General features: G+C 41.9%; 1 protein-coding gene across 1 annotated transcript in view; it reads left to right on the top strand.

The window, feature by feature from the left end:
• Positions 1 to 25017, top strand: part of LOC144761309 (ankyrin repeat domain-containing protein 66-like) — a 32947-nt gene extending 7930 nt beyond the window's left edge. The window contains exons 2-3 of the mRNA XM_078646751.1: positions 10455 to 10683; positions 23959 to 25017. Coding sequence (XP_078502877.1) covers positions 10455 to 10683; positions 23959 to 24178 — 449 coding nt within the window. The 3' untranslated portion in view covers positions 24179 to 25017. The remainder of the gene's footprint in view (positions 1 to 10454; positions 10684 to 23958) is intronic.
• The last annotated feature ends 577 nt before the right edge of the window (positions 25018 to 25594 follow it).

Consider the following 25594-nt stretch of genomic DNA (forward strand, 5'->3'; position numbering starts at 1 on the left):
GATGGAGCGGGATAGAAAACAAAAATTTGTTTAAACCCGTGAAGTCACACTTCCATAAATAAATTAATAATGCTAACAATTTGTGCTGTGTGTATAATAATTCAACCTAGTTTAAAGTTGCATTTACACAGAACACGCGGGAAATTAACATGTGTGCTCATAAATGTGCATTATGTTGCATTCTCTTGTATGTGGAAAATAATAAATTAATTTTGTCTATTGTCATGTCATAACTAATAGCAGCTGTTTTTAAAATAATGGCATGTGCTTATTTTGCTTCCCTTGTCTATGTGATGTCATTTCTACTATTCTAGGTGCACATAAGGCTTTATGGATTATGAAGACAGGTAGATATAAAATGCTGCTTTATTTGTGCTTTACTGCTAGGTAATTTAGACTAATGGGTTAATAATTAGCAATGATGGGAGGCAACAGAACAAACTGTATTTCTTTCATTAATTATTCTTTTTGTTTGTTTATATAATAGTTTTACAAATGAAGCTTAGAGATGGCTGCAGGAAAATTAGTACCCTTTTAAAAGTGACGCAGGGACAGTGGCGCAGAAAATTGACGCTTTCTGAAAAAGGCCTAATGATGAAAATGGCTCAAGTGAAAATAATTCCAAGAAGGATGGAAAAGGCCTCTGAGCTTTTATTTTGAAAGGTTTTGGATTGAACTGCTAAAAAGATGACTTTTTGGAGAAATCTGCTAACGTTTGCTAACGTGCCACGGGAGTTCAGAGCTGACTAAGCTCAAGGTTAAAAAGGAAGCTGTCGCTACAAAATGTAGCAGTCTAAGGAGAACTGCCAAGACTTCTAAATGAACAATGGACTAGTGAATTTGCCCGGGCATGCAAGAAAGAGGTGTCACAGTTTACTGTGGTACGAGGTGGCTCAGCCAATGGAGAACTAGAATTCGTCTGCTGGAATGTGAAAAATAGTTAGCTCAGCTAAAATTAGGGTATAAGAATAGGTTCAGAGAACACATAGTTGGCTTACGCTCGAGAAATCTGGAGGACGATGTTATGCTGATGGACTTTACACGTGAGGACAGGAGTTTTTATTAATTACTTTATTACTAGGTGATGAGGGTAGAGACAGAGATATAGTTAGGATTTTGGGAAATGCTTAATTTTACTTATTCCTGCTAATGAATAATAATTCTTGATTTATGCTCTTTTTATTAATACTGAATAAATCTTTCTTTATGACAATTTCTAATGCTTGTTTAATAAAATACCAAAACCTAAGTTTTTCTAGATGTGTTAAAATAAACTTTCTAAAATGACAAGCTGGTCTTGATTATTGCAGATGGTTTAAACAACTATATTTAGATCTTATCGCCTCATGATTCAAGCGCTCTATTGTTGTTATGGGCCTAGTGTTGTAGTGTAAGTTTTGTGGTAGTAAATAGTGTCATTTTGTGCAATATTTTGGTGAGAGCGCTGGATCAATTTCTGGTAGCCATCGGACGGTTTATATATGTTGTTTTTGACATACATGTTACATGCATGATACATATATGTTGGTAAATTCATAGGATTAAGTTTTAACACATGTTGAGTTTGTTTAATTTTGTGCTATGTGTGTACCGGTACAAAAACTGTGTGATGAGAAGGTAGTCATGCAGAATATCTGATCTGTTTCTGTGATATCGCCGAGTATCACTGTTGGTATCGCCGTGTACCAGAAGTATTGTCGCCGTGCAATACAGTGTTGTCGCCGTGCAACACAGTTTTAGGGCTAGGTGTGAATCTTGAAAAGTGAGGGTTTTCTAAGAAATTAGAGCAGCATGAGAATAGGGACAAAGCGCCTTCCATAAAACTCACTGTGATAAGAGTATTAGTTATATTCAAGCTTGAGTGAAGGACAGGGTAATGTCGGTGCATGATTATCTATAAACAGGTTAGAGTCCTGTACGGGTACATGTTTTATATCTATAAACAGGTGAGAGCCCTGTACGGATAACGGTGTTATTTTGTTAACGGTGCATGATTTCTATAAACAGGTGAGAGTCCTGTACGGATTTCATGTGTGACTGAAGTTAGGGAATTTTCAGTGTGAAAGTGCGTGATTGTTTTGTAAGGTATGTTCAAGTGGAACTCTTAGAACTTTCACTTCGCGGTGGGTTCAGAGCAAAATGAGTTCATATTCTTACGTGTTAGAAGGGTAGAGTAAGAGTTGCTCTACTGGCAAATGTAAATTATCCTTAGTGTGAATAGCGCCGACTATTCCGAAGTGTGGATACTTGAATGTATGTAAACTATCCTAATTAGAGAAGCAGACAGATGTGTTTTGTTTTATATATTCACTAAAATGTACCAAAAGTAATTTTAAGGTACTTAGGAAAGTTCAGGATAAAGTCTGTACCATTCTAAGACTTTTATGATGAAGTGCAGTGTTTAAATACATTTAAAAGTTCTGCACGCTAATAAAATTGAATTCAAAAGTGTTCAGCATAGTTGAAAAGTCTAAAAAGGTGAACTGTGCTAATTTAAAACATTCAGAAGCATTTTAGAATGTTTTGTATTAATTAGGCAATAATTAAGGTATTCCACGTTATTAAACTCGTTAAAATAAGTAAAAAGCAATTAATATTGATTTTATAAACATTCCTCGCTTTAAATATAGTATTATACTGTTCTCCGTAGTTTAAAACCATTTAATTATGCCCTGATCGAAAATTGTAAGGGAGGGGCTGGTTTTAGGAGTGAGAACGTGTGGGGAGAGAGCCTGCAGCTGCAGCAGCTGCCTACGTCAGGGCTTGCCGCGCTCTGATTGGTTGTCGTGCCCTGAACTGTCAGAGCAAAGTAACGTTCTCATTGGCTGAGGAGCGAGTATTAATTTAAATTGGTTCCTAGCCTTTGTGAATGTTTTCCGATCACGCTGCATTTAGCATGTTGTGAGCGTTGTGTTGCTTGCAGCGCGAGGAGAGACTACAGTAGCAACAGTGATAAAATTAGCTGCAGCCGTGTAGTAATTGGCTGAGCTTACAGGGACAGTGCGCTAATTAGTTAGAGCGTGGTGCTAAAATTAGATTAAGCACATTGGTAGTATTTTGTATTCTGTAAGTGTCCCCAACGTAGTCTTTTTCTTTAATTTGGCAGCGCTATTGTAAAAGGGCTATTGAGGAGCCGAGTGGGAGAGCTACGAGCTGCAGCGGCTGCTTGCGTCAGCCGCCGCGCTCCCATTCGTTGAGGCGTCGTCGCGTCATAGCCAAAACAGCACTGCTATTGGCTGGGGTGACGACGCGTCATACACGGAGCCTCGCGCTGATTGGGCAGAGCTCCGTGTGTTATTTGGTAAATGGACATCTAGTGTAGATCGAATAGGAGAGTAGCACTATCTTTGAGCGGGGTTCTTGCGAGGCCTGTGCGTCTAGATACGCTGTGTCTCCTTAGCGTACTGGCCTCCCTTGAGCTTGAAGGGATAACGAAGGGGCCGCGCTTCGATTCGTTGAAGCCCCGGAGCGTCATACAAAGGCCGCGCACCCATTGGCTGTTGACGCGCAGCGTCATAGTAGGGCCGCTCCCTGATTGGTCAAGAGGCCGTATACTAATGCCTGTATAATTTTCAAGTGTCCTCGGGATATGTAAAGATAGGTTTCCATATTAAATTAACTTGCTGTAATTGCTTAGTTGTTTTAGGAGGAAAAGCGGGTTGTAGCTAATATGGGAGAGAGAATGTATGCTATGAAATAAAATAAACTAACAGCGATTGAGAAGGGGGAGGCAAGGCGCAAGGTGCTAAAAATGGCAGCGAGGAGCTGAGAGCCGTAATTACTGTGTAGGCAGCCGCGCTCTAGTTCCAATGTCTAGCGCGTCATGGTAGGGCCGCTTTGAAATTGACTGAAGTATTCAGGAGCTTCGGAGCAGAGTAATGTTTTGATTTGCTGGGCAGTCTGGCGAATAGAAGTGAAGCTGTGCTCTGATTGGCTAAAGCCTTGTCAACAGTGTTGTGATTGGCTGAGGAGATTTGCCACTTCCAAAATAAATGTTTGCATTGTGTGAATGTCCCCGTTTTATTCTTTTTCTTGTTTAAACTGTGAAGGAAAAAGCGTGTCACAGCTGATGTGGGACAGAGACTGCGCGCTATATTAAAATATTTCTTAAAGCATAGCGCGAAAAGAGAGAGAGCAGCAGTAGCATACTTCATAGCAAAGCTACTGTGTTGTGATTGGCCGATGAGCTGTTGATGAGTGTTGGTAAAAATTGTATTGTTGAATTACCTGCCGAGTAGTTACTTTAAAGGGGAGATTAAAACGCTGTCATCGCGCTAGTGTGAGGTGATGTTTGTGGGGGCATTGAAAGGCTGTGGAGGCATTTAAAGGGCTGTGGATATTGGAATGAATGCTGGTGAGCGCTAAACAAAGTGCAGTAGTGGTGAGGTGGAGGAAGACAGATTCTCAAACTGGAGATTGTAGGGAGTGGTTTGAAGTTTTGCAGCAGTGTCACATTAATAGATAAAAAAAAAAGACATTAAGCTTTCTTTTTACAGATACTGTTACAGTAAGGTGTGTAAGTGCAGAGATACATACTAAACATACCCTATCACATTTAGGTGTTTCTTGTTATAAAAATAAATATTTTATATTGCTGTTTTGCAAATACATAAATTTTCCAAGGTTTATTAAAATAAAGATACAGAAAATTAAGGCAAAATAGATTAGGTTTTCTTTTTCCACAGGTATACGTTGCAGAAGGTGTGTAAGTGAAAAATACATACAATTAAAACACATGTGATTATATGTTGGTATGAATAAAAATTTTGCGTTGCTATTGTTTTTGCAAAATTGATATTTTTCTTTACAGGTTAATTAAATTTAGTGATACAGGTAAATTAGGAGATATATTAAATTGACCAAATTATAAAGTTTTCTACACCTGATAGTGTTAAATTAATTAATTAATTGATCAACAAGCACTGCAAGGCAAATTTAAAGAGTACATTTACCAAATTAATTAAATAAAATGTCTTCCTTATATAAGAAAATGAAAAAAGTTGTTGCCAAATGCGAGAATAAATTAAAGATTCCCAAATTAGTGAAGATAAATAATAAAGGTGTAAGAGCAGAAAATGTTGATCAGTGTACAATTGATGTTGTAAATATGGATCAGAACAGAAATTCAAGAAGATCCCCAGAGCAGATTAATGTAACGCCAAAAGTGTCAGATCAAACTGATAAAGTGCCAGCTCAGACTTCTACAAAAAACGATGCAATTGAAAAACATGATGAAATGATTGGTACATCTGGAATTAATATTCCTGATCATGTAAATTCATCAAATGATTTAAAGGAGTCCATGAAAATTTTGGAAAAAGAGATAGTGCCTGTACTTAGAAAAGATGAAATTAATTCCGCAGTTTTAAAAGTCCCATTAACTGAAAAGGTTTATTCTATTGTACTTGAAATTGAATTAGTAGGGATTAAAACCGAGCAAGGAACAGAGATGACTTCAGTTCTGGTAAGTGAGAAGTCTGATACTGATCTGATTGATTTGAAACAGTCAGACGAGTCAAAATTATGCTCAAAGGAAAAGGAGATTGAAATAAATAAGCTGAATGAAGAGCTACAAATACAGCGACAGGTAATGGTTCAGCAGAATGACATGGCTTCATTGCCATTACAAATTTTTGTTAATGAACAGTCAGACAAAACAGATACAGGATTAAATAAAGAACAGGAAAACAGTCCAAAAGGATTAAATGCACTTCCAGAATATTGGTATGAAAATGATGTTCTTTTGAGTGAAGACATTAAAATGAAGGACGCAATTGATCAACAGATTAAAACATTGACTTTTACAGGTTCGCTTATCAGAAATGCAAATTTGATTAAAGGGTTGATTGATGATATACAATTGGCAGAAAGGTTTGCTGTCATGATATGTGCAGCATACAAAATGAATGATGAACATGCTTTGAGTTCACTAATACTAACATCTATAGTTGAAACATGGCAGGTAGTCAAAGACTTACGAGATGATGCAACTCATGAGGAGAAAAACACATGGTTGAGAAACACATGGTTGAGTGCAAATTTTAGACAGCGAGATGAGGATGAGATTTTGTCACACAAAGATGGTAGAGTAGTTTTACCAAATAGCATAATTATTGACATGGACAATATGTACCATAAAATCGTAGAATTTCTTTACCAGAGGTGTCTGACTTATCAGCAAATGAACACAATTAAGAGAACAATTGTGGGAATAGAAACAGAATTACAGGAGAGTGGTTCGTTGAACAGATTACAAATGGATTTCTGTGAGATGTCACTGAATGACAAACTGTGCTACATTTTTGTGATTTACTGTTTGATTACTAAATGGGTTGAAACATTTCAGATGCGACATGATGATGAAATTACTGTTGCAAAGTTATCAGATAACAGAAGACATATTGAAAACAGATTGCTCCATTGTGCAGATAAACTAGAATTTTTAGATGTTGAGGAGTATGAGAATGTTACTATAAAAGACAGAGATGCAAAATTGTGCCTAGCTGCAGGTACAAAGTGGACAGATGTTCTTCCACTTGTTTTGATGTTTCTGAGAAACACTACTGATAAAAAGACAGATTTAAGTCCACGTGAGATTATGATGGACAAGGTCATGAGACAGACATTCATACCAGAGAAAAGAATGATGTCTATCAATGATAGCATCAATCTGGAGAACTGCAGGAATTTATCAGATGAAATGATTTCTGTGTTTGATGAAGATGAAACTGAAGTGCAAACAAGAGAAAAAGAGCAAGTATTTGATCTGTTACCAGGAAAAAGAATCAGGAAAAAGGTTCGTCTAAAAGGGAATTCTCTAGTGCCAAGGTGGCAGAAAAGGAGGCTAGTCAGTCTTGTCACAACAAATGCAGAGAAGTGCAAAAGACTGAAGAGGTGGATTGACACTGGCCATACTTTTCGTGTAACTACACCTGAAAATCCTGATGAGAATAGTGTCACAATTGATGATTCAGATTCTGAAGAAGAGCCTGAAGAGAATCCAGATCTTGAAGATCGACAAGTTGGTCGACATCTGGAGAACATGAAAAGAAAACAAGCCTTGATTGAAGAAGACTTGAAAGTTGTGACTGAAGACTCAGAAAATGATGGAAATCTGCCAGAAAAAGAAGCAGAAGAAGAATGTGATCAGATTGTGATTCAAGACCAGGAGAGTATTGAAAAGCAGGAAAGTAGCTCTGAAAGCAGGAACAGGAATTCTGAAACTGGGAAGTTGAAGGTAATTGAAAATGAAGAAGATGAATTGCCAAGTACCAGCTACAAAGATGACGTTCCTAACGGAGTGAAGCTGCCGAGTAAAGAAGTACCTGAGTCTGAAGTTGAAATATCTGACACTGAAACTGATGAAAGTGATGAAGATTCTGAAATAAGAAAATTCAGAAAAGGAGCTTGGAGAACAGAATGTAATGTGACCAAGCAAAAGAAGAAATTACCAAGAAAAAGTGATGAATGGCCAGGAGAAAATGAAGGCCTAAAATTCAAATTGAGATACAGATCAAAGAAACAGATTGAGGCAGGAAAGAAAATAGAAGTGATACCTGTAGTGGAGGTAAATAATGAGAGTCAAAAAGAGATTGAAGACAAAAGTGACAATGATTGAAGTACATACCTGGCAAAATTTTAGGTTTTCTGTTTTGGCATAAGGCTGAAGAAATCTTGTTAGATGACACAAGGTCGAAGAAATACTGTTAGCTGAAAAATTAATTTGTGACATTAGGTCGAAGAAAAACTGTTAGAAGGTTTAAAGAGTATAAAAAAAAAAAAAAAAAAATATTTGAAAAAGGGGGGTGTTAGAAATTTTTAGAAAATTTAGGTAACATTTTTAAAAATTTTGTTTTATTTTTCTTTGCAAGCTTAATGCAAATATAATTCTGCTTTGGTTAATTTAGGTTATTGTTCTTTTAGAAATTAACAAGGAGAAGTTTAAGGTCAATATGACAAGCAAGATACTGACATTTTATTAGTTATAGTTTTTGCAACACTTTTGTCGAAGCTTAGTTGTATGATACACAAGAGAAAGAAATAGAACTAGAGGGGTTTCTTAAAACTCAATATGAGAGTTGTAGATAAACTGATGAGATAAGTCTTTAGAAATACTAACACAGGTGAAATTGAATCATGTTCATCTTAGATAAAATCTTTGCTAAAATATTGGGTGGTGGTGTGGTGATTTGTTAATCACCAGATGAGGGAGTTGATGGAGCGGGATAGAAAACAAAAATTTGTTTAAACCCGTGAAGTCACACTTCCATAAATAAATTAATAATGCTAACAATTTGTGCTGTGTGTATAATAATTCAACCTAGTTTAAAGTTGCATTTACACAGAACACGCGGGAAATTAACATGTGTGCTCATAAATGTGCATTATGTTGCATTCTCTTGTATGTGGAAAATAATAAATTAATTTTGTCTATTGTCATGTCATAACTAATAGCAGCTGTTTTTAAAATAATGGCATGTGCTTATTTTGCTTCCCTTGTCTATGTGATGTCATTTCTACTATTCTAGGTGCACATAAGGCTTTATGGATTATGAAGACAGGTAGATATAAAATGCTGCTTTATTTGTGCTTTACTGCTAGGTAATTTAGACTAATGGGTTAATAATTAGCAATGATGGGAGGCAACAGAACAAACTGTATTTCTTTCATTAATTATTCTTTTTGTTTGTTTATATAATAGTTTTACAAATGAAGCTTAGAGATGGCTGCAGGAAAATTAGTACCCTTTTAAAAGTGACGCAGGGACAGTGGCGCAGAAAATTGACGCTTTCTGAAAAAGGCCTAATGATGAAAATGGCTCAAGTGAAAATAATTCCAAGAAGGATGGAAAAGGCCTCTGAGCTTTTATTTTGAAAGGTTTTGGATTGAACTGCTAAAAAGATGACTTTTTGGAGAAATCTGCTAACGTTTGCTAACGTGCCACGGGAGTTCAGAGCTGACTAAGCTCAAGGTTAAAAAGGAAGCTGTCGCTACAAAATGTAGCAGTCTAAGGAGAACTGCCAAGACTTCTAAATGAACAATGGACTAGTGAATTTGCCCGGGCATGCAAGAAAGAGGTGTCACAGTTTACTGTGGTACGAGGTGGCTCAGCCAATGGAGAACTAGAATTCGTCTGCTGGAATGTGAAAAATAGTTAGCTCAGCTAAAATTAGGGTATAAGAATAGGTTCAGAGAACACATAGTTGGCTTATGCTCGAGAAATCTGGAGGACGATGTTATGCTGATGGACTTTACACGTGAGGACAGGAGTTTTTATTAATTACTTTATTACTAGGTGATGAGGGTAGAGACAGAGATATAGTTAGGATTTTGGGAAATGCTTAATTTTACTTATTCCTGCTAATGAATAATAATTCTTGATTTATGCTCTTTTTATTAATACTGAATAAATCTTTCTTTATGACAATTTCTAATGCTTGTTTAATAAAATACCAAAACCTAAGTTTTTCTAGATGTGTTAAAATAAACTTTCTAAAATGACAAGCTGGTCTTGATTATTGCAGATGGTTTAAACAACTATATTTAGATCTTATCGCCTCATGATTCAAGCGCTCTATTGTTGTTATGGGCCTAGTGTTGTAGTGTAAGTTTTGTGGTAGTAAATAGTGTCATTTTGTGCAATATTTTGGTGAGAGCGCTGGATCACACTCAAAACATTAAGAAAATTACTTCATTCAATGTAAAGCGCCACGATGGAAAGATAATGAAAGCAGCTTTAATTGTACTCACCTACGATGTACCAAATCTATTGCTGACTTGTTTGACATCTGTCCATCCGTCTATTGAAACACTTGTCCATCCATTCATTGATGCATCCAGTCATCGGCACATGCATCCATTTACAAGCATTCACTTACTGATCTGTCCGACTGTACTTTCATCCTCCCTTTAAACATCCTATATCCATCCCATCTGCCCAACATCCTCCAAATCCATTCACTGACCTACTCATGCACCCATTCATCCACCCCTCCCTCCATTTACATTCATTCATCCATCTACTTAAGCACCCATCCCTCCACCCTTTCTTCCCCCATCCATTCATCCATTCGCATGGGAGTCATCCGCGTTCTTGTGAGTTTGTTTTCTGTATGTGCATATCTGGCTCGTTGTGTTGTCTATTATCTGGGCTCATGCACGTGTTTCTCTTGTATGCACGTAGGTACATATGTAGGCCTGCATGCCCGTGGTTTGGGTGTCATGGGTGCCTATATTTGCTGGTATGTGTTTTGGTCTCAAAGTATGGGTGATTGTGTATCAGTAAGTTTGCTGTCTTCTGTCGGCATAGATGCCCGGAGATGTGTTGAACTGTGTGCATGTGTGCACGCATGTTGTATGATTCTGTTTGCAAACATTAGGCCCGTTTCACTTGTTAATGTCATTATTTTAAGCTTCTAGCGCGTCTCCCCTTTAACCCTGCCCGTCCCCTGCAGGGCAGTCGGACATGGTGAAGCTGCTGATCGAGCATGGGGCCCGCCCCTGCCTGCGGACCGACTCCGGGTGGACGCCGGCCCACTTTGCCGCCGAGTCGGGCAGGCTGGTGGTCCTGAGGTGCCTTCATTCACTGCACGCGCCCATGGATTTACCAGATCTAAGCGGCGACACCCCGAAAAGGATTGCACAGATCTATGGGCACCAGGACTGCGTGAAATACCTGGAGACGTGAGTATTTGTCAAATCAAGTGGAACTGCTTTATTGGTGTCATAATAGGAGTCACAAAATACAGCTCGCATATCAAAGGAACACACACACTTAGCCAGCATGTGTTCCCACTTACCTTCTTTTTCAGGGCACCACAGACCTTATTGTATCTTTTACTTACCTAGTACTGTGGATTGGTTGTACCTTTCCTGTGTCTTTTTAGGCCTAGGTCTCTGACAGCTTTAGCTGCCTGTTGTCAAATCCTGTTGTCTCGAAAACAAAACATACACTTGGTCCTTATTAGGGTCTGCCCGCACTATTAGGACTGTGGCGGTTGGACTGTCATGGCACCGCTGCTGTTGCCAGGGATCAATGATCCCTGGCGGTGACGCAGTGGTCTGAAGCCCCTGATATGCTGGTGATGCTGCAGTGGCACTGCCAGCATATTAGGAGTTTCCTCAGATGCGCTTTTCATGGTGGTGAGGCAACAAATGGGGCCCTACAGGGCCCCCTTGTGTCTTTGCACCATATAGTGCATGCACGGGGGCAAATGGTGTGCCCCACTGTCTGCATGCACCGAAATGCACAACATTGTGCATTTTGGTCCGCGCAGGAGCATGCTTTGACGTTCCCATTGCGGTGCCTAGTTCAAAGGCACCGCCATGGGAACGCCAAAGAACTACCCGACAGCGACTTAAAAAGGAGTAATCTGGCTGGCAGTCTGTTTTGGTGGTGTGGGAGTGGGACAGCAGCAGATCAGCCCCGCTCCCACACTGCCAAAAGTCATAATAAGGCCCTTGGATTGTGATTTGTTCCAGTTCCTTGTTCATGGTTGGATGGCTTTGATGACCATCCCAGGTATCCTTCAACCACTGACTTGATCAGACTCTTTAGGCTCTGGCTACAGACAACCATAGCTGTCTAGGAATATCCTTAATTCACCACTACCCACGACACACAACTCGCAACGCAACAAGCAACACACACCATATGCATACATACAAAAATTAGCTTTTAGTCAGCCCTGTCAACCACTGGCTTTTTTAGGTGAGACCCTTTTAGCCATGAACTACCTGCCACAGGACGCCTCTCCAAACTCTTTCCATGCCCCTAAATCTCCCAAGGTTGATTGCGGAGGGGGGTCAAAGCTCCGCAAAGGCCCGCTGGAGCCCTCTCACACCAAAGCCTGACAGCACCCAATAGAGCCCTCTCCCACCACCTGCAGATGTACAAAGCCTTTTCATCCTCTCCCGCAGATTGACGTCACCACCAGCGCACGCATGTGACTCCACCCCCTTTCCATACAGCGCCTAGCGAGCTTGTAGCTGTAGCTACCAATGGGGCATTGGCACCAGAAGGCAAGTCTACCACGGTCGGAGTGGAAACCAAAATTAGTCCTTACAAAAATGTTGAAACCAGACCCCCTCTGCAGTAGGACTCAATTAAAATTGGGTCAGATGGCATACTTGGGTCAGGACAGCCTATCCTGCTCTGAAAGCCTTGAACTTGCAGCCTACTGGGGAAATGCCCGTGCAGTTGAATGGCCAACCCGGCTCTGCAGCTCGCCCTAGAATACTGCTGCTCTCTGTGTACAGGTCTGCAAGGACAGAACAGGGCTCCAAAGACAGATATCACAATCTGGTGAGATTCGTAATCCAAGACTGTTGGTCCATACTGCACCTCACCTCTTTTACTGCAGTGTAGTGGGAAAACACAGCAATATTTGCTAACAGCTAAAGCCAAAAAGAGCAGAAAAGTCCATGGAAATTATTCAATTCTGGAACTGGGCTATTTCTGCCAAGAGAAGAACAGTCGCTGAAGTACCCAATGAGATGGACACCGCTCATCCAGTATTCAATGCCCCGTAACCCGCTGATGTGTCCTCTGGTGCTGGGCCGGCAAGTCAGGCTCATGCATGTCCTGAGACTCACCTCACACACTGATGCCCTAGTGTACCACCCCAACCCCATCGGACACTCTCAGTTGCAATGACATGCACCTCGTAGCATTTCTTAAAGTGTCTCTTAGCCAACCTGGTATAAACACACTTCCCTGGTGGGTGGGGTGCTGTGAAATTCAAAGAGTTTTGAAAAGCAGGCCACTTTTCAGAACATCTTTAAAGCTCAAAGTGCAAAGAATACATAGCTGATATCACAACTAGATGCGGATCACAGCTAGACATTTTACTTGCCCTTGTACGGGGCAGATATATCTAGTTCAAAATCCACTGCTCTAAGATGAATATTCTGGCGGTATGCTCCACTTTGCTCACTTCTAGGAAAGATGTAGATTCTGTCGATATTTTTCACTTGCTCACTTCTCAAACTGAGATCAACGCATTAGCCAGCTTGATCAAAGGAGCGTGTCTTGTTATTTCATTTCTTATTTTCAGACAGGGAAACAGGGATTTTTGCCAAAGGGCTAAACCAGGAGAAGCAGCAAAGCCTGTGAGATTTATTGAAGGAATACATTGACTAACATTACAATTGACTGTTTATCCCCATTTTCATTCTTTGCCATTGTAGGTTAGATTGTATGCTTTACTCAGCTAGATGTTGCCAGTGTTTTCTCTGTGTTACTTATCTTTGAAGACAATGGCAGCAGTTTCCAGGTGTTTGTTCTTACTGTTGGTTACAGGGAATAAAGTAGCAAACGTAACCATAGTGAAGAGAGGAGGAAGATGTTTTGGCGAATGTGCTCGCGTCTCAAAGTGATGAGAAGACAGAAGTATAGTTTTTCAGGTGAATGAATGGATGAATGCATATCGGGATTGGTAAAGCGCATGGCTACTACTAGAGTGTCCTGGCACCAGGCCAATGCAAACGATAGGAAACCCCAGTTTAATCTTTGAAAAGGTGTGTTTTCAATTGTTTGCGGAAGGTTTTAGTATCAGTGATACCTCTGAAGGTGTGCCTTTAAAACCAACACTCGGGCCAAGATTGGACTTCGTGGACATAAAGGTGTGGAATGGTGTTTACTGAGGGCTCGATTCACAAAGGTACTTACATGTAGTAAAGATACGAGCAGGGGCGGCTCTAGGCTCATGGCGGCCCTGGGCAGGGAGCGTAGGTAGGGGGCCCCAGAAGAGGGGGTCCGGGCGGGGCGGAGCGCGGAGGCCAGTGAAGAGGGGGGGGGGGGGGGTCAGGGTGTTTGGAAGTGGAACTGAGCCGGAGGCCGCCAAATTCCTGCCAGGGGCCGCCACGCAAATATGTATCCATCCACAGAGGATTATTATATTAAGGATATATATTGGCGTGGTGGCCCCTGGGGTTTGGTGGCCCTGTGCAGGTTTACAGCTTGCACATGCCTCAGGCCGCCCCTGATACGAGGGTGGAGTCTCCGCACTTGTGGCGGAATCCCAGAACAGCATACTAAGTGCACTGTTTGGAGATTCCGCAGTGATTGCAGAGACTCTGCCATGAGTGTTGCGACTCCACAATCGTAACTTTACTACACACAAGTACCATCGGAAATCGGACCCAAAGTGGTTAACATTTCATTGCAAACCCCCACAAATATAAAATGGAAATGCCATTCGCTCTGTAAGTTTCTATTTACAGTGCACTTGCATGATTGTCTGGCAGCTATGGACTACTGTTCCACTGGCCACTGCGTACATGATAAGTCTGAATCATCGTACACATACACTTTCATACTGCTCTTGAATGACAGCATCTTGCAAGCCAGCATCTGTGAGTGACTTTTTCTTCTCGTAACAGTTTAAGATATGCTCCAATGATGTGTCTGTGTTAGATTTTTTTGCTGTGTTCATTTTCATTTTTCGAAAGAGTCACACCATGGCAAATTTATAACACCTTACAGCAGGGGTCTTCAAACTGTGGGGCGCGACCCCCAGGGGGGCCATGTAGCGATGCAAAGGGGGTGGCGCCTTCACAGTGTCACTTCTGCCCTGGCTTCCAGGGCTTCAGCCCCCCACCTCCCCCATCCTGTGTCTCAGCCCAGGCTGCTGCAGTGCAGCTCGCCCTCCTGGGGAGTTTTTCACAGGTCTTTAAAGACCATTAGAATATTTACATGCCTTTGTTAACTGATTACCAAAGCTTAGTTTTTTTATGGTGCCAGTACCCCCTGGGCCCCCACTCTGCCTATTCCTTACATTTGTATTTTTACTGCTGTAGTGTGAGAATGCATTTAATGAAAAGAAACATAAAGTTGGGTTACCAAAAGAAACATGCCTGCTATGTGTTGTTTAAAGATCCTGAAGAGACCTGCTCTTGACAATAAATTGTTATAAATAAAAAAGTATGTATTAATTAGTTATGTGACTTTTCTGTCTTTATTCTCTTTAATTATTAGTCATGGGTCATTAAGGCATCCCTAGAACACAATTAAAAGTGCTTTCTATTTATATTTGCTGTTCTAAGTATTCACAGATAAGTGCAAAAAATACAGCTGTAGGTGACTGCTTATTTCTGGGCCATCAAAATAATGAGCTGGTAACCCTAATCATTAGACTGGAAGTTTTTTGCAGGATCAGCACATTATTTATTTCCTCCACCCTCGAACCCTGATTAATGCCATTATAGCAATAGTTTAACTTATATCTGAAAACCTACGCTTCAAGTTTCTGGGAATGCACCCTGCTTTCAGACTACTCACTTCTCATTCTCGCCTTCACTTTCACGTTCACCCTGCACTCCCAGTGATCACAATGCACTCACACTAATCACCATGCACTCACACTGATCACCATGCACTCACACTGATCACCATGCACTCACACTGATCACCATGCACTCACACTATTCACCCGCTCACCCTGCACTCACACTATTCACCCGCTCACCCTGCCCTCACACTATTCACCCGCTCACCATGCACTCACACTATTCACCCGATCACCATGCACTCACACTGATCACCATGCACTCACACTGATCACCATGCACTCACACTGATCACCATGCACTCACAATGATCACCATGCACTCACACTGATCACCATGCACTCACACCATTCACCCGCTCACCCTGCACTCACTCTGATCAGTGCACTCACACTGATCACAGTGCACTCACACTGATCACAGTGCACTCACACTAATCACCATGCACTCACACTGATCACCATTCACTCACACTGATCACCATGCACTCACACCAATCACCATGCACTCACACTGATCACCATGCACTCACAACATTCACCCACTCACCCTGCACTCACAGTGATCATAATATACTCAGTGATCACAATGCACTCACACTGATCACCATGCACTCACAACATTCACCCACTCACCCTGCACTCACAGTGATCATAATGTACTCACAGTGATCACAATGCACTAACAGTGATCACAATGCACTCACACTGATCACCATGCACTCACAACATTCACCCGCTCACCCTGCTCTCAAAGTGATCACTCTGCACTAAAAATGAAATGAAATGAAATGAAAAATTGCACTTGTATAGCGCGTAACTACCCGGAGGCCTGTCAGGAGGGGGTCCTTACGCTTGAAAATGTTGACAGGGGGGGTCTCGGCATCCAAAAGTTTGAAGACCTCTGCCTTACAGGCAGCCGCGGTCCGTGCAGGTAACAGCGGTGGGGCAGTGGGTCTGGGCAAGGGGGGATTCCGAGGGACAATGCAGAGGGAAAATTAGTAGGGAAAATTAATTATTTATTTATTTCGTCCCTCAGAATCCCCCCTTATCTGGCCCCACCGCCCCACCGCTGCCACCTGTGCAGGCCGCAGCTGCTTACAGGCAATGACATAGTTGCAGAAATCAAAGTAACATGTGGATTGTTCACTTAGATATAACAGGTTTATCTGAAATAGATTAGTTGTCCTGCAGTACCCTTGTTCTTATGAAATTGATGTTAATGTATGAATGTTTATGCATTTATACCAGGGAAAGATGTTTTCATATAGCACACACTAGAATGAAATGGCCTCTAAGCTCTCAAGAAAATGCACACTGTGGAAAAGGTGATCATAGTTGGAGTGCGCAGGGGAGTGAATCATGAACATTTTACATATAACCATGAGATTGGATGTACAGATCATAAAGATCTTTACACGGTCAAACTTCTCAATCAGTGCGGCTCAGCTCTGCGCCCTCTCAAGCACCCTCTCAATGCAACCAGTACCAGCCTGTGGTACTGCAGGCTTCAGGGTGCTCACTCTTAGAAAATACAGCAGCAGCTTGCGGTGATGCTCTCTCTTGGGACATCAAGTAACAACCTGCACCGCAGGCTTTAGCTGCTGCAGAGGCGTTTTTGTAATAACATCGGAAAATAATATTATTATAATAATATCATTATAGTCTATAATAAATGTGCAGGATTAATGAAAATAAAATGTGTTTAAATGCAAACATTGTAGTAGGCAACCATATTTACTTGTACTCGGTCTCAAATGGCTAAAGCAACACTGCCTGACGAACTGACTTGACTAGAAACGCTTAATATGCATAAAACGTTTATTTCGTTACCTTTCTGTGAACATGTTTTTCATAATAAATACCGGTTGCATAAAAAGTTTTAATATATTTCCACAGAATCTTCCTGTTTACACAAATATCACTGTTAACAAATGATTAGAAAGTAGTCTTTTATTGGGAGTAATGAAGAGTTCATATATGAAGATGCAGCATTTTTAGAGAATAAGAATGGTTGCTGTGCTAAATGTTTTTCTTTTCGTTATATTTATGTTTGAACTTCTGCATAGACCATTGTTAATAAACTTGATATATTAGAAGGTTGGAAATGTAGTTTATATGTGGGAAGTAGACCTGAGTGGAAGAATAACCCGTATGAACTTAGAACTGATAAAACTTAGTTGCAAACTTTAACATTGTTGTCTACGGATTATAGTATTCCTGTGAGAAGATGAGGAGTGATTCTGTTCCCATGAGAGCATTGAAAGCTGATCGGCTGACCGGAGACGGAAGGATCAACATGTTGCAAAGCTTCAGAATGTGCAGTCTATAACAGTGTGTGTTCCTAGAGTATGAGTGACTTCCCTTTTTTCAGACCATTCTACCATGCCATATACTCTGCCAAACACTCACGTTGTTGGAGACTTTACTGACTTTTTTTAACTTCTTTTTATGGGAAGTTCTGCTTTGATCTATTTCTGATGTACTGAGCTGACTTTGATGCTAAAGCTGTATGTTTTTCGTACTCTCTTAAACTAGAACTCTTTATGGGTTCTGACTGACACCTTTTCCCCTATTCTTAGAATAGGAATTCTTTCCTTCATGGAATGCACTTAATGCATTTTATTATGATTTTCATTGATTATTGATTTCTGTTCACATTTGATGATTGAGATTAATATGAATTAACTTGCGACCTTAATAAAGATAAATTACTAAAAGATTTGATTATTAAGACGTTTGAACTGATACTAAACCCTCCCTATTGACTGAAAATAGATTATTGATTATGATTATAATTTATTTGATATACAGCTCCTGATCTTCTCTAGAACAACAACAAAGATCCATATGCCTCAGTAAATGGACTTGGATTAAGCTTGAATGATGGTAAACCGACATTCTTTAAACTGAAAACTAATTACCTCTCCAGCACTGCTCAAAATTGCGACTCTTGGCATTGGCAAAACCAACAGGTCTGGCTTTGATGTACTAATGGCTGCAAATAGCATTTGTGCATGCATGTGTTGGTTTGTTTGAGGACGTTGAAGATAGATTGATTGGCCTTGCCAATCTTTCTTACATTTTTCCTTCCTACTCAACGGAAGCACATATGTTTACTTGCTCTCCCCACTGCTTGTTCCTGGGCCTTCCTGTGCACGTTCTTTTTCTTCATCTCCCTTCTCTGATAGTCTCCATCTCACTTTCCATTGTATGTATTTATTTATTTATTTATTTATGAAAGGCCCAGAAGTGTTATTGGGCCACATGATTCCTTATTTTGTGGTCATGCACACTTTATTTTAATTTTTGTTGTTGTTATTCATTACCCTACAATGGTTGTCCGGCATTTCAGAATAGTAAAGAAAAAATGGCCACCACCTGTCACTATGGAAGTGCATGCACATATCACAATTTATGATTGCAAATCTGTTGTGACACGTGTGCGCATCCATCATGATGCACACATGTGCATGAATTACAAGATGTCTACACAGTGGTGGCCATCCTGGAATGGGACTGCTTTAGTTGAAATCCTAGTTCAAAATTGGGCTGTGTGTTCACATGCATGCACATTGATGTATTTGTGTGCAAAAGCAAATAAAAAATCATTGTTATAGCCAATACCTTGACCGAGACATATTGTCTTTGCCGTTCTGTGTTTTAAATGCTTTTCAGTTGTGTCTCACCTGTGCTAGCCAATTTCATCATGCATTTGTTTCAGTTCCTAGATTTGTTTTGGAATATTATTCTGAATTTTTGTCTCCAGTTTTATATTTTGACCTCTAGTTCTAGGGATAGCCGTAGGCTGACAATTGCTTCAGTTTAATATTTATTCATTTTATGAGTAAATTTGTGCCTATCAATGCAATCAAGCAATCAATCAGGGGTTTTAAAGTGTGCTACTCACACGTGAGGGTCTCAAAGCACTGGAGGGTGGGGGGAGTTGCGTGCAGCTCCGTAGGTAATTCAAAGAGCCAGGTCTTGAGGTTCTTTCTGAATTGGTGAAGTGTTGGGCTTAGTTGGATGCTGTGGGGTAGTTCATTCCAGGTCATAGCCGTGAGGTAGGAGAAGGATCTGCCACACGCTCTGGTCCTGTGGATGCTGGGGACTGTGGAAAGGGTTAGGTCGGCAGAGTGGGGCGTGTAAAGAGATTCGTTCGTTGAGGTAGTGGGGTCCCAAGTTATGGAACGCTTTGTAGGCGTGTGTGAGCAATTTGAAGGTTATTCTTCATTCGATAGGGAGCCCGTAGAGGTTGCGGAGGTGTTGGGTGATGTGGTCATGTCATGGGATGTCGAAGGTAAGTCTGGCTGAGGCGTTCTGGACGGTCAGGAGTTTGCGGAGGAGTTTTTGGTTGATTCCGGCGTAGAGGGCGTTTCCGTAGTCCAGTCTGCTAGTGATAAGTGCGTGCGTGACGGTCTTGCTTGCGTCAAGGGGGATCCATTTGAAGGTCTTACTAAGTATGCAGAGGGTGTTGAAGCAGGTGGATGACACGGTGTTGATCTGGTGGTTCATGGTGAGTGAAGTGTTGAGTATGATGCCGAGGTTGTGAGCGTGGTCCATTGGGGTGGGTGGGATTTAGAGGGCGGGGGGCCACCAGGTGTTGTCCCATGTGGAAGGAGTGGTGCCGGGGATGAGGACTTCCGTTTTCTCCGAGTTGAGCTTCAGGCAGCTGCTGCTCATCCATATTGCAATGTCTTTCATTCCTTCTTGGAAACTGTGCCAGGTGATGTCGGGTTCCTTGGTGAGGGAGAAGATAAGCTGGGTGTCATCTGCATATGAGACTATGTTGAATCTGTGTTTTCTGACGATGGATGCGAGGGGGGCATGTAGACATTGAAGAGCGTAGGGCTGAGGTAGGATCCTTTGGGTACTCCACATCTGATCTCTGTAGGTTCGTAGAGGAAGGGAGGGAGTCTTATTCTTTGTATTCTGCCTGAGAGGAAGGATCGAATCCAGTCTAAGGCTGTTCCCTGGATGCTGGTGTCGTGGAGTCTGGCGGCTAGTGTGCGGTGGGAGACGGTGTTGAAGGCTGCTGAAAGGTCCAGGAGGATGAGGGTTGCAACCTTCATCCTATTGACCCACATTTCTCCAGCGTACATGTGCTCAGTGCTTTTTGTAAGGACTCCACCTTTGTGTGGTTGTCTGTTTTTATCCTTCTGAACATCTGCAGCCATATTCCGAAGTAAGGAAAATGTATGAAACGACACTCAGTGTACGTTTTCATAGGACACTCACAGTCTGGAATTTCCTTTCTACACTTCATTATTCCGAACTAAGGCCAAGTAAGGGAAGAGAAGATGGGCTTATCAGAAAAAGCAGAGTTCACTGTACCTGCATTATTTATTTCCCATAAATATTTAAATCCGGAGTCACATGAGTAGTTGCAGGTTATCCTGAACACGTAGCATAAGTGCTGAACTATCTCAATAGGACCAGGCCCCCCCAAATGAGCAAGAAAGAGCAGTGCATCTCCTTTTGCTTGAGCACCATTCGCCTCAATTTGTAAAACACTGTTCTGCTCAGGGGTGTGGGCCTTGCTCCTGAAGGACATCAGGCAGCCTCTGTACTAGGTTTGCACCTAAGTTCATCCTGTCCAAGCTCTACACCATGTTAACCCTTCTAAGCCGAGGGTGGGAAAGACCATATCAACCCTCCACATCATCCAATGAGATCGGGTTGGGAGTCTTTCCTAAACAAGCATTGAAAATGCAATAGGTCTCGCAATAGAAAAGTTTGACCTTTTGGTGTTGCAAATGTAATTTTTTTTTGTTTATATTTTTTCAAATTATAAAAGTATTCATTTTGTTTTTTGTAAAGTGAATAGTTATAAATCTACCAAATGTTACATTTATAGCATTAGTAAAGTTACATGTTTAGTTTTGTCCTTTTTTACATGTAAAAACTTTTACCATTAAAAATTAAAAACAACATTAGGTCACTATCCTTTATTTATAACATTTTACACAAAATTGTGAGTTTGCACATCAATACATGTAAAAAGGGACAAAACTAAACATGTAACTTTACTAATGCTATAAATGTAACATTTGGTAGATTTATAACTATTCACTTTACAAAAAACGAAATTATTACTTTTATAATTTGAAAAAATATAAACAAAAAAAAAGAATTTACATTTGCAACACCAAAAGGTCAAACTTTTCTATTGCGAGACCTATTGCATTTTCAATGCTTGTTTAACATTAAGGTAGCTACTTAGGGTTTGGTGCAGCGTAAGTATTATCAACCCACAACCTGACACACAGAACTGACAATTCTTAGTTCCAGATAACAAACCTTGGCCGCATCTCACTTTGAAACAAGCTCTTGGCATTGCTGTGGGGGGGGCGGGCGGGAGCGCATTGCAATTAAGTCTGATGGCGTGCGCGATGTAGTGGGACGGAGGGAACGACCTGAGCCGCATTTGACAAACTGAAAGTCACCCGGCAGCTGCGTCCTGAAAAATCGAGCTATTTGACCTATTGCATTGTAAAGTGTTATTTGTTTACACGGATGGGTGGGCGGATCGTGGAAGCTACACGAGAAAAGGAGGTGGGTAACAGCAATATGGGGAGGTAACAGCAACGTAAGAGGGGGCCCAAAACCCAACTGGGGTGGAGAGCTGGAGGGGCAACATTTGGGGAAAGTAATGAAGAGAAACACACCAGCGAGTGAAAGAGGGAGAATTTCTTGGGAATCAGCAATACAGAGTGCATGGAGTGCTTGACACAAAGTAAACGAATGAACTGCAGGGAGAGAGAGGGGAGGTGCTGGTGGCTGGGGAGGGGGGAGGAGAAATGCGAGCCTGGCGGCCGTGAAACTGCAGGGAGAGAGAGGGGAGGTGCTGGCGGCTGGGGAGGGGGAGGAGAAATGCGAGCCTGGCGGCCGTGAAACTGCAGGGAGAGAGAGGGGAGGTGCTGGCAGCTGGGGAGGGGAGGAGAAATGCGAGCAAGTCTGTGTGCGGGGAGAGAGAGGGGAGGTGATGGCGGCTGGGGAGGTGGAACAGATGGCGAAGACTGGCGATTTGATGCTGTGCACGTGCATTTTAACTCATTGCGCTTGAGCATTGAGCTAAAAGCGCACATGCACTGCATCAAATCGCCAGTCTAGTTAAACTCTGTTTAAGCCCCTATAGTCTTGCTCCGCTCAATGCGCATGCGCATTGACAGGCGAGACCCAAAAATGGCATACTATGTGTTTAAGAAAAATTGTATAGTGCTTAAATTTGGGCCGCTTTCAGGGCCAGATGATCTTCCTCCACCCGGCTCTTATAACACCCACTGGTAATAAGTCCACTGGGAGGTAGTGCAGCCATGCCTAGGAATTTGTATTCTGAATGTGTGTATTTAGCACAAATTATGTTGGAAGCAACAGAATTTTGTACATTATTGGTGTTGGGGTGGGGGGGTTGTGAGAGACGATACAAAATTTCACACACAGAGTATTGATTCGAATGTTTGAATTGCACAATTATATTTTATAACTGTGTCACTAAATTACATATTTACTGTTTCAGGCATGGGGTAAAGCAATTTGCACCAAAACAAACATTTTCGAACTTAATGCTAATGTTAATAGCCAGGGCTTAGCACCCGAGTTTCAGAATCCAAATCTAAGCCACTATAATACATCTTCTAATGTACCTGACACAATCAGACGGAGCAGGTAGGTGAAAGAGTATATATGCTGCTTACAATGAATAGGAAACGTAAGTTGATAAACTCAAATCTGTCCAGAGTCCAAGAGGGAGCATCATAGTCCCATCAGGTCAACAGAACCCCCCGCCCCCAACATACCCAACATCCCATAAATAACACACAGACACCAGTGTTAGATTGGGAAAAAGTTGCTGCAGGTTTATTACATACAACGTTATGTAATCACGGTGGGTTATCTTACGGACGATCCAAGGGCAGGCCGCATTCTTGCCACCTGCCCGCCTGATGAGCCAAGCAGCACAGTGGCGAACCACCCATCTGCTGCGCCATTATGGTAATCACTCTACTCACGCCCCTTGCGGGGCGTATCTAGGCAAACCCCCGGTTGCACAGGCCCACAACCGCCCGAAGGACTACTGGGGTGCCGACACGGGTTCCCGGATCTCCCATGAGGTTCGAGGTTAGGCTCTGGCATCCCTATGTGCCCGCTGAAGTACAATGTTGCACCTCTCTGTTTTCGGATCGCCCTGTAACTCCGCCTGCAACGACAAAGAACACATTAAAGCTCCCCCAGGTGCCCACCCCCCCAAGCAGACACTCAGGGTAAGAGGTAGGGAGGAAAAAGAGTGTCCCGATGCACGACACGCGCGTCCGGAGCGACAAAGAGGCAACTAAAATGGCGAGGGGGAGATATATACCCCCTCGCCTTGCCTGCCGCCCCGGACGCGCGTCACGGCCTACTAGGCTCCCCCTGCCCGGGGGAGGAGTGGAGGTCCACAGGCTGGGGGCGGGGGAAGACCTTTGGGACTAAGAGGCCCGCCCTCCTGATGGCCACCGGGTGGCCTCAGGCAGCCGCATTACACGAAGGAGTCTGAGCTATCTAAACTTTAAAGTTCCACAGACTGAACTTACCTGGGCCAGAACATTCAGTACTTCATTGACGAGGAAAATTGGACATTAGTGTCACTGTATGCTAACATACCCCTTTGTCTCATTTCTTTGTTTACTAGCGCTGAAATGGAATGCCGGGACTTCCGGCTCATGGCGGCACTACGGGGAGAAGCCTTGGACGAGACAGATGAAGACTGGGAAGACAAAAAGAGAGAGTTTGAGGAATCTGAACTATTAAAGAAAAAGCAACGCGCAAAAAACACAGAAAAGCCAAAGGCGCCGCCCACCACCTCGGCCAAGAAAAGATACGGGAAAGAAACACAAACAGGAAGACGCTGAGCTGCGGCGGAGGCAGCTGATGGGTGTGTGATAAAGCAGCAGGAAAGGACACGCTATTCTGGAAGCAGACCATTGAGATGTACTTTAAAGCAGCAATTCAAATGAAAAATGTTCTCGGAAAAAAAACATATTTCTAATTTTGCAGCGTCTTTCTGTTTCTTACTGCCTGACGAACATACCTCTCTACCCCACTGCCTAAGAAGATGGTATGGCCAGGCTTCCTTTAGCATAGTATATGTGACCATGTGTACCCACAGAACATCTAGGGGCAGCCATATGAAAAGAGAAGGTACCACACATTTTCTGAAAGAAAAGGATGCTGCTGGTAAAACCGCCGCTGCAGAGGCTGTTCGTCGGACGGAGGTCACCGTGCATACAATAGAATGTTTAAGTGTTTTTTCCTCAGACTGAAATTTAAGTCGTAGACTTGCCGGGGTCCTTCTCTAGTTAGCAGAAACAGCACTTTTTTGGGAAAAGCTCCAAAAAGTCTCAAAAGAGCATCCTCACTGCAAAAAGTTACAAAGTGGAATCTGGAAATGAAATCCAACACTTACATTTTGCCTGATTTATACCTTTGAACATTATTTCTTAGGGCTATACCTTGGTGAACCCTAAAGAAGGCACTGTTTACTGAATAATGATTTGTAGTTGCTCTCTGTATGTGATATTTATTCATTCAAATATTGTAAGTTTTGATTCCTTTCCTTGCCCTAACTGAACTAAAATGCCTCAGTGATACAATGTAGGTTTCATAGTTCCAGAGACCACTCTCCAGCAGGCAGTGATGCATCTAAAGGGGGCATTGAGGCTCCCACTGGAAGTTAATCCATTGTGCCATTGTTGAGTTTTATTTTGATTAGTCTAATAAAATCAAAACAGTAGTGCTTGCATTTTTAGAATCGCTTTCACTTGTTCAGCCATTCTTTGGATATGTGTGTTGTTTGCATAAGTACCCGCGTTCCAACACTATATGACCTTCTGTATCTTGGGACACATGTTCTTTATTGACAGTTAATTGTGTAGTAAATGAAGATGCTGGGTAGCTAATAGTGTATGTGAAACAGGATAAGGATTATTCTCAAGATAGGAGTCTCAGGTTTCAGGTAAAGATGGTAGTAAGGAAGCAGGAAGGCCCCACTGGCAGCAGCATCCTTGCTTCTCAGCCCACGCATTCCAACTGACCTTCACTCAAACCAGGCACACGTCAGCATTCTATCGCCTCACAGTGGCTAAGCAGCAGGGGACATAACACTAAGGGGAAAATGCATCCACAGAAATGGAGGTCCACCAGTCGAAGCACACCAGCAACTCGTGCCAGTTCAGTCATCTGTCAGAGATGCCCCACATACCCAGCCTATAACTGAGAAAAAAGATGTCTTGTTCTATTTTTTAAATGAAATGTACGGTAATATGAAT

Source organism: Lissotriton helveticus, chromosome 6 (genome assembly GCF_964261635.1).
Source record: "Lissotriton helveticus chromosome 6, aLisHel1.1, whole genome shotgun sequence".
Taxonomy (NCBI): Eukaryota; Metazoa; Chordata; class Amphibia; order Caudata; family Salamandridae; genus Lissotriton; species Lissotriton helveticus.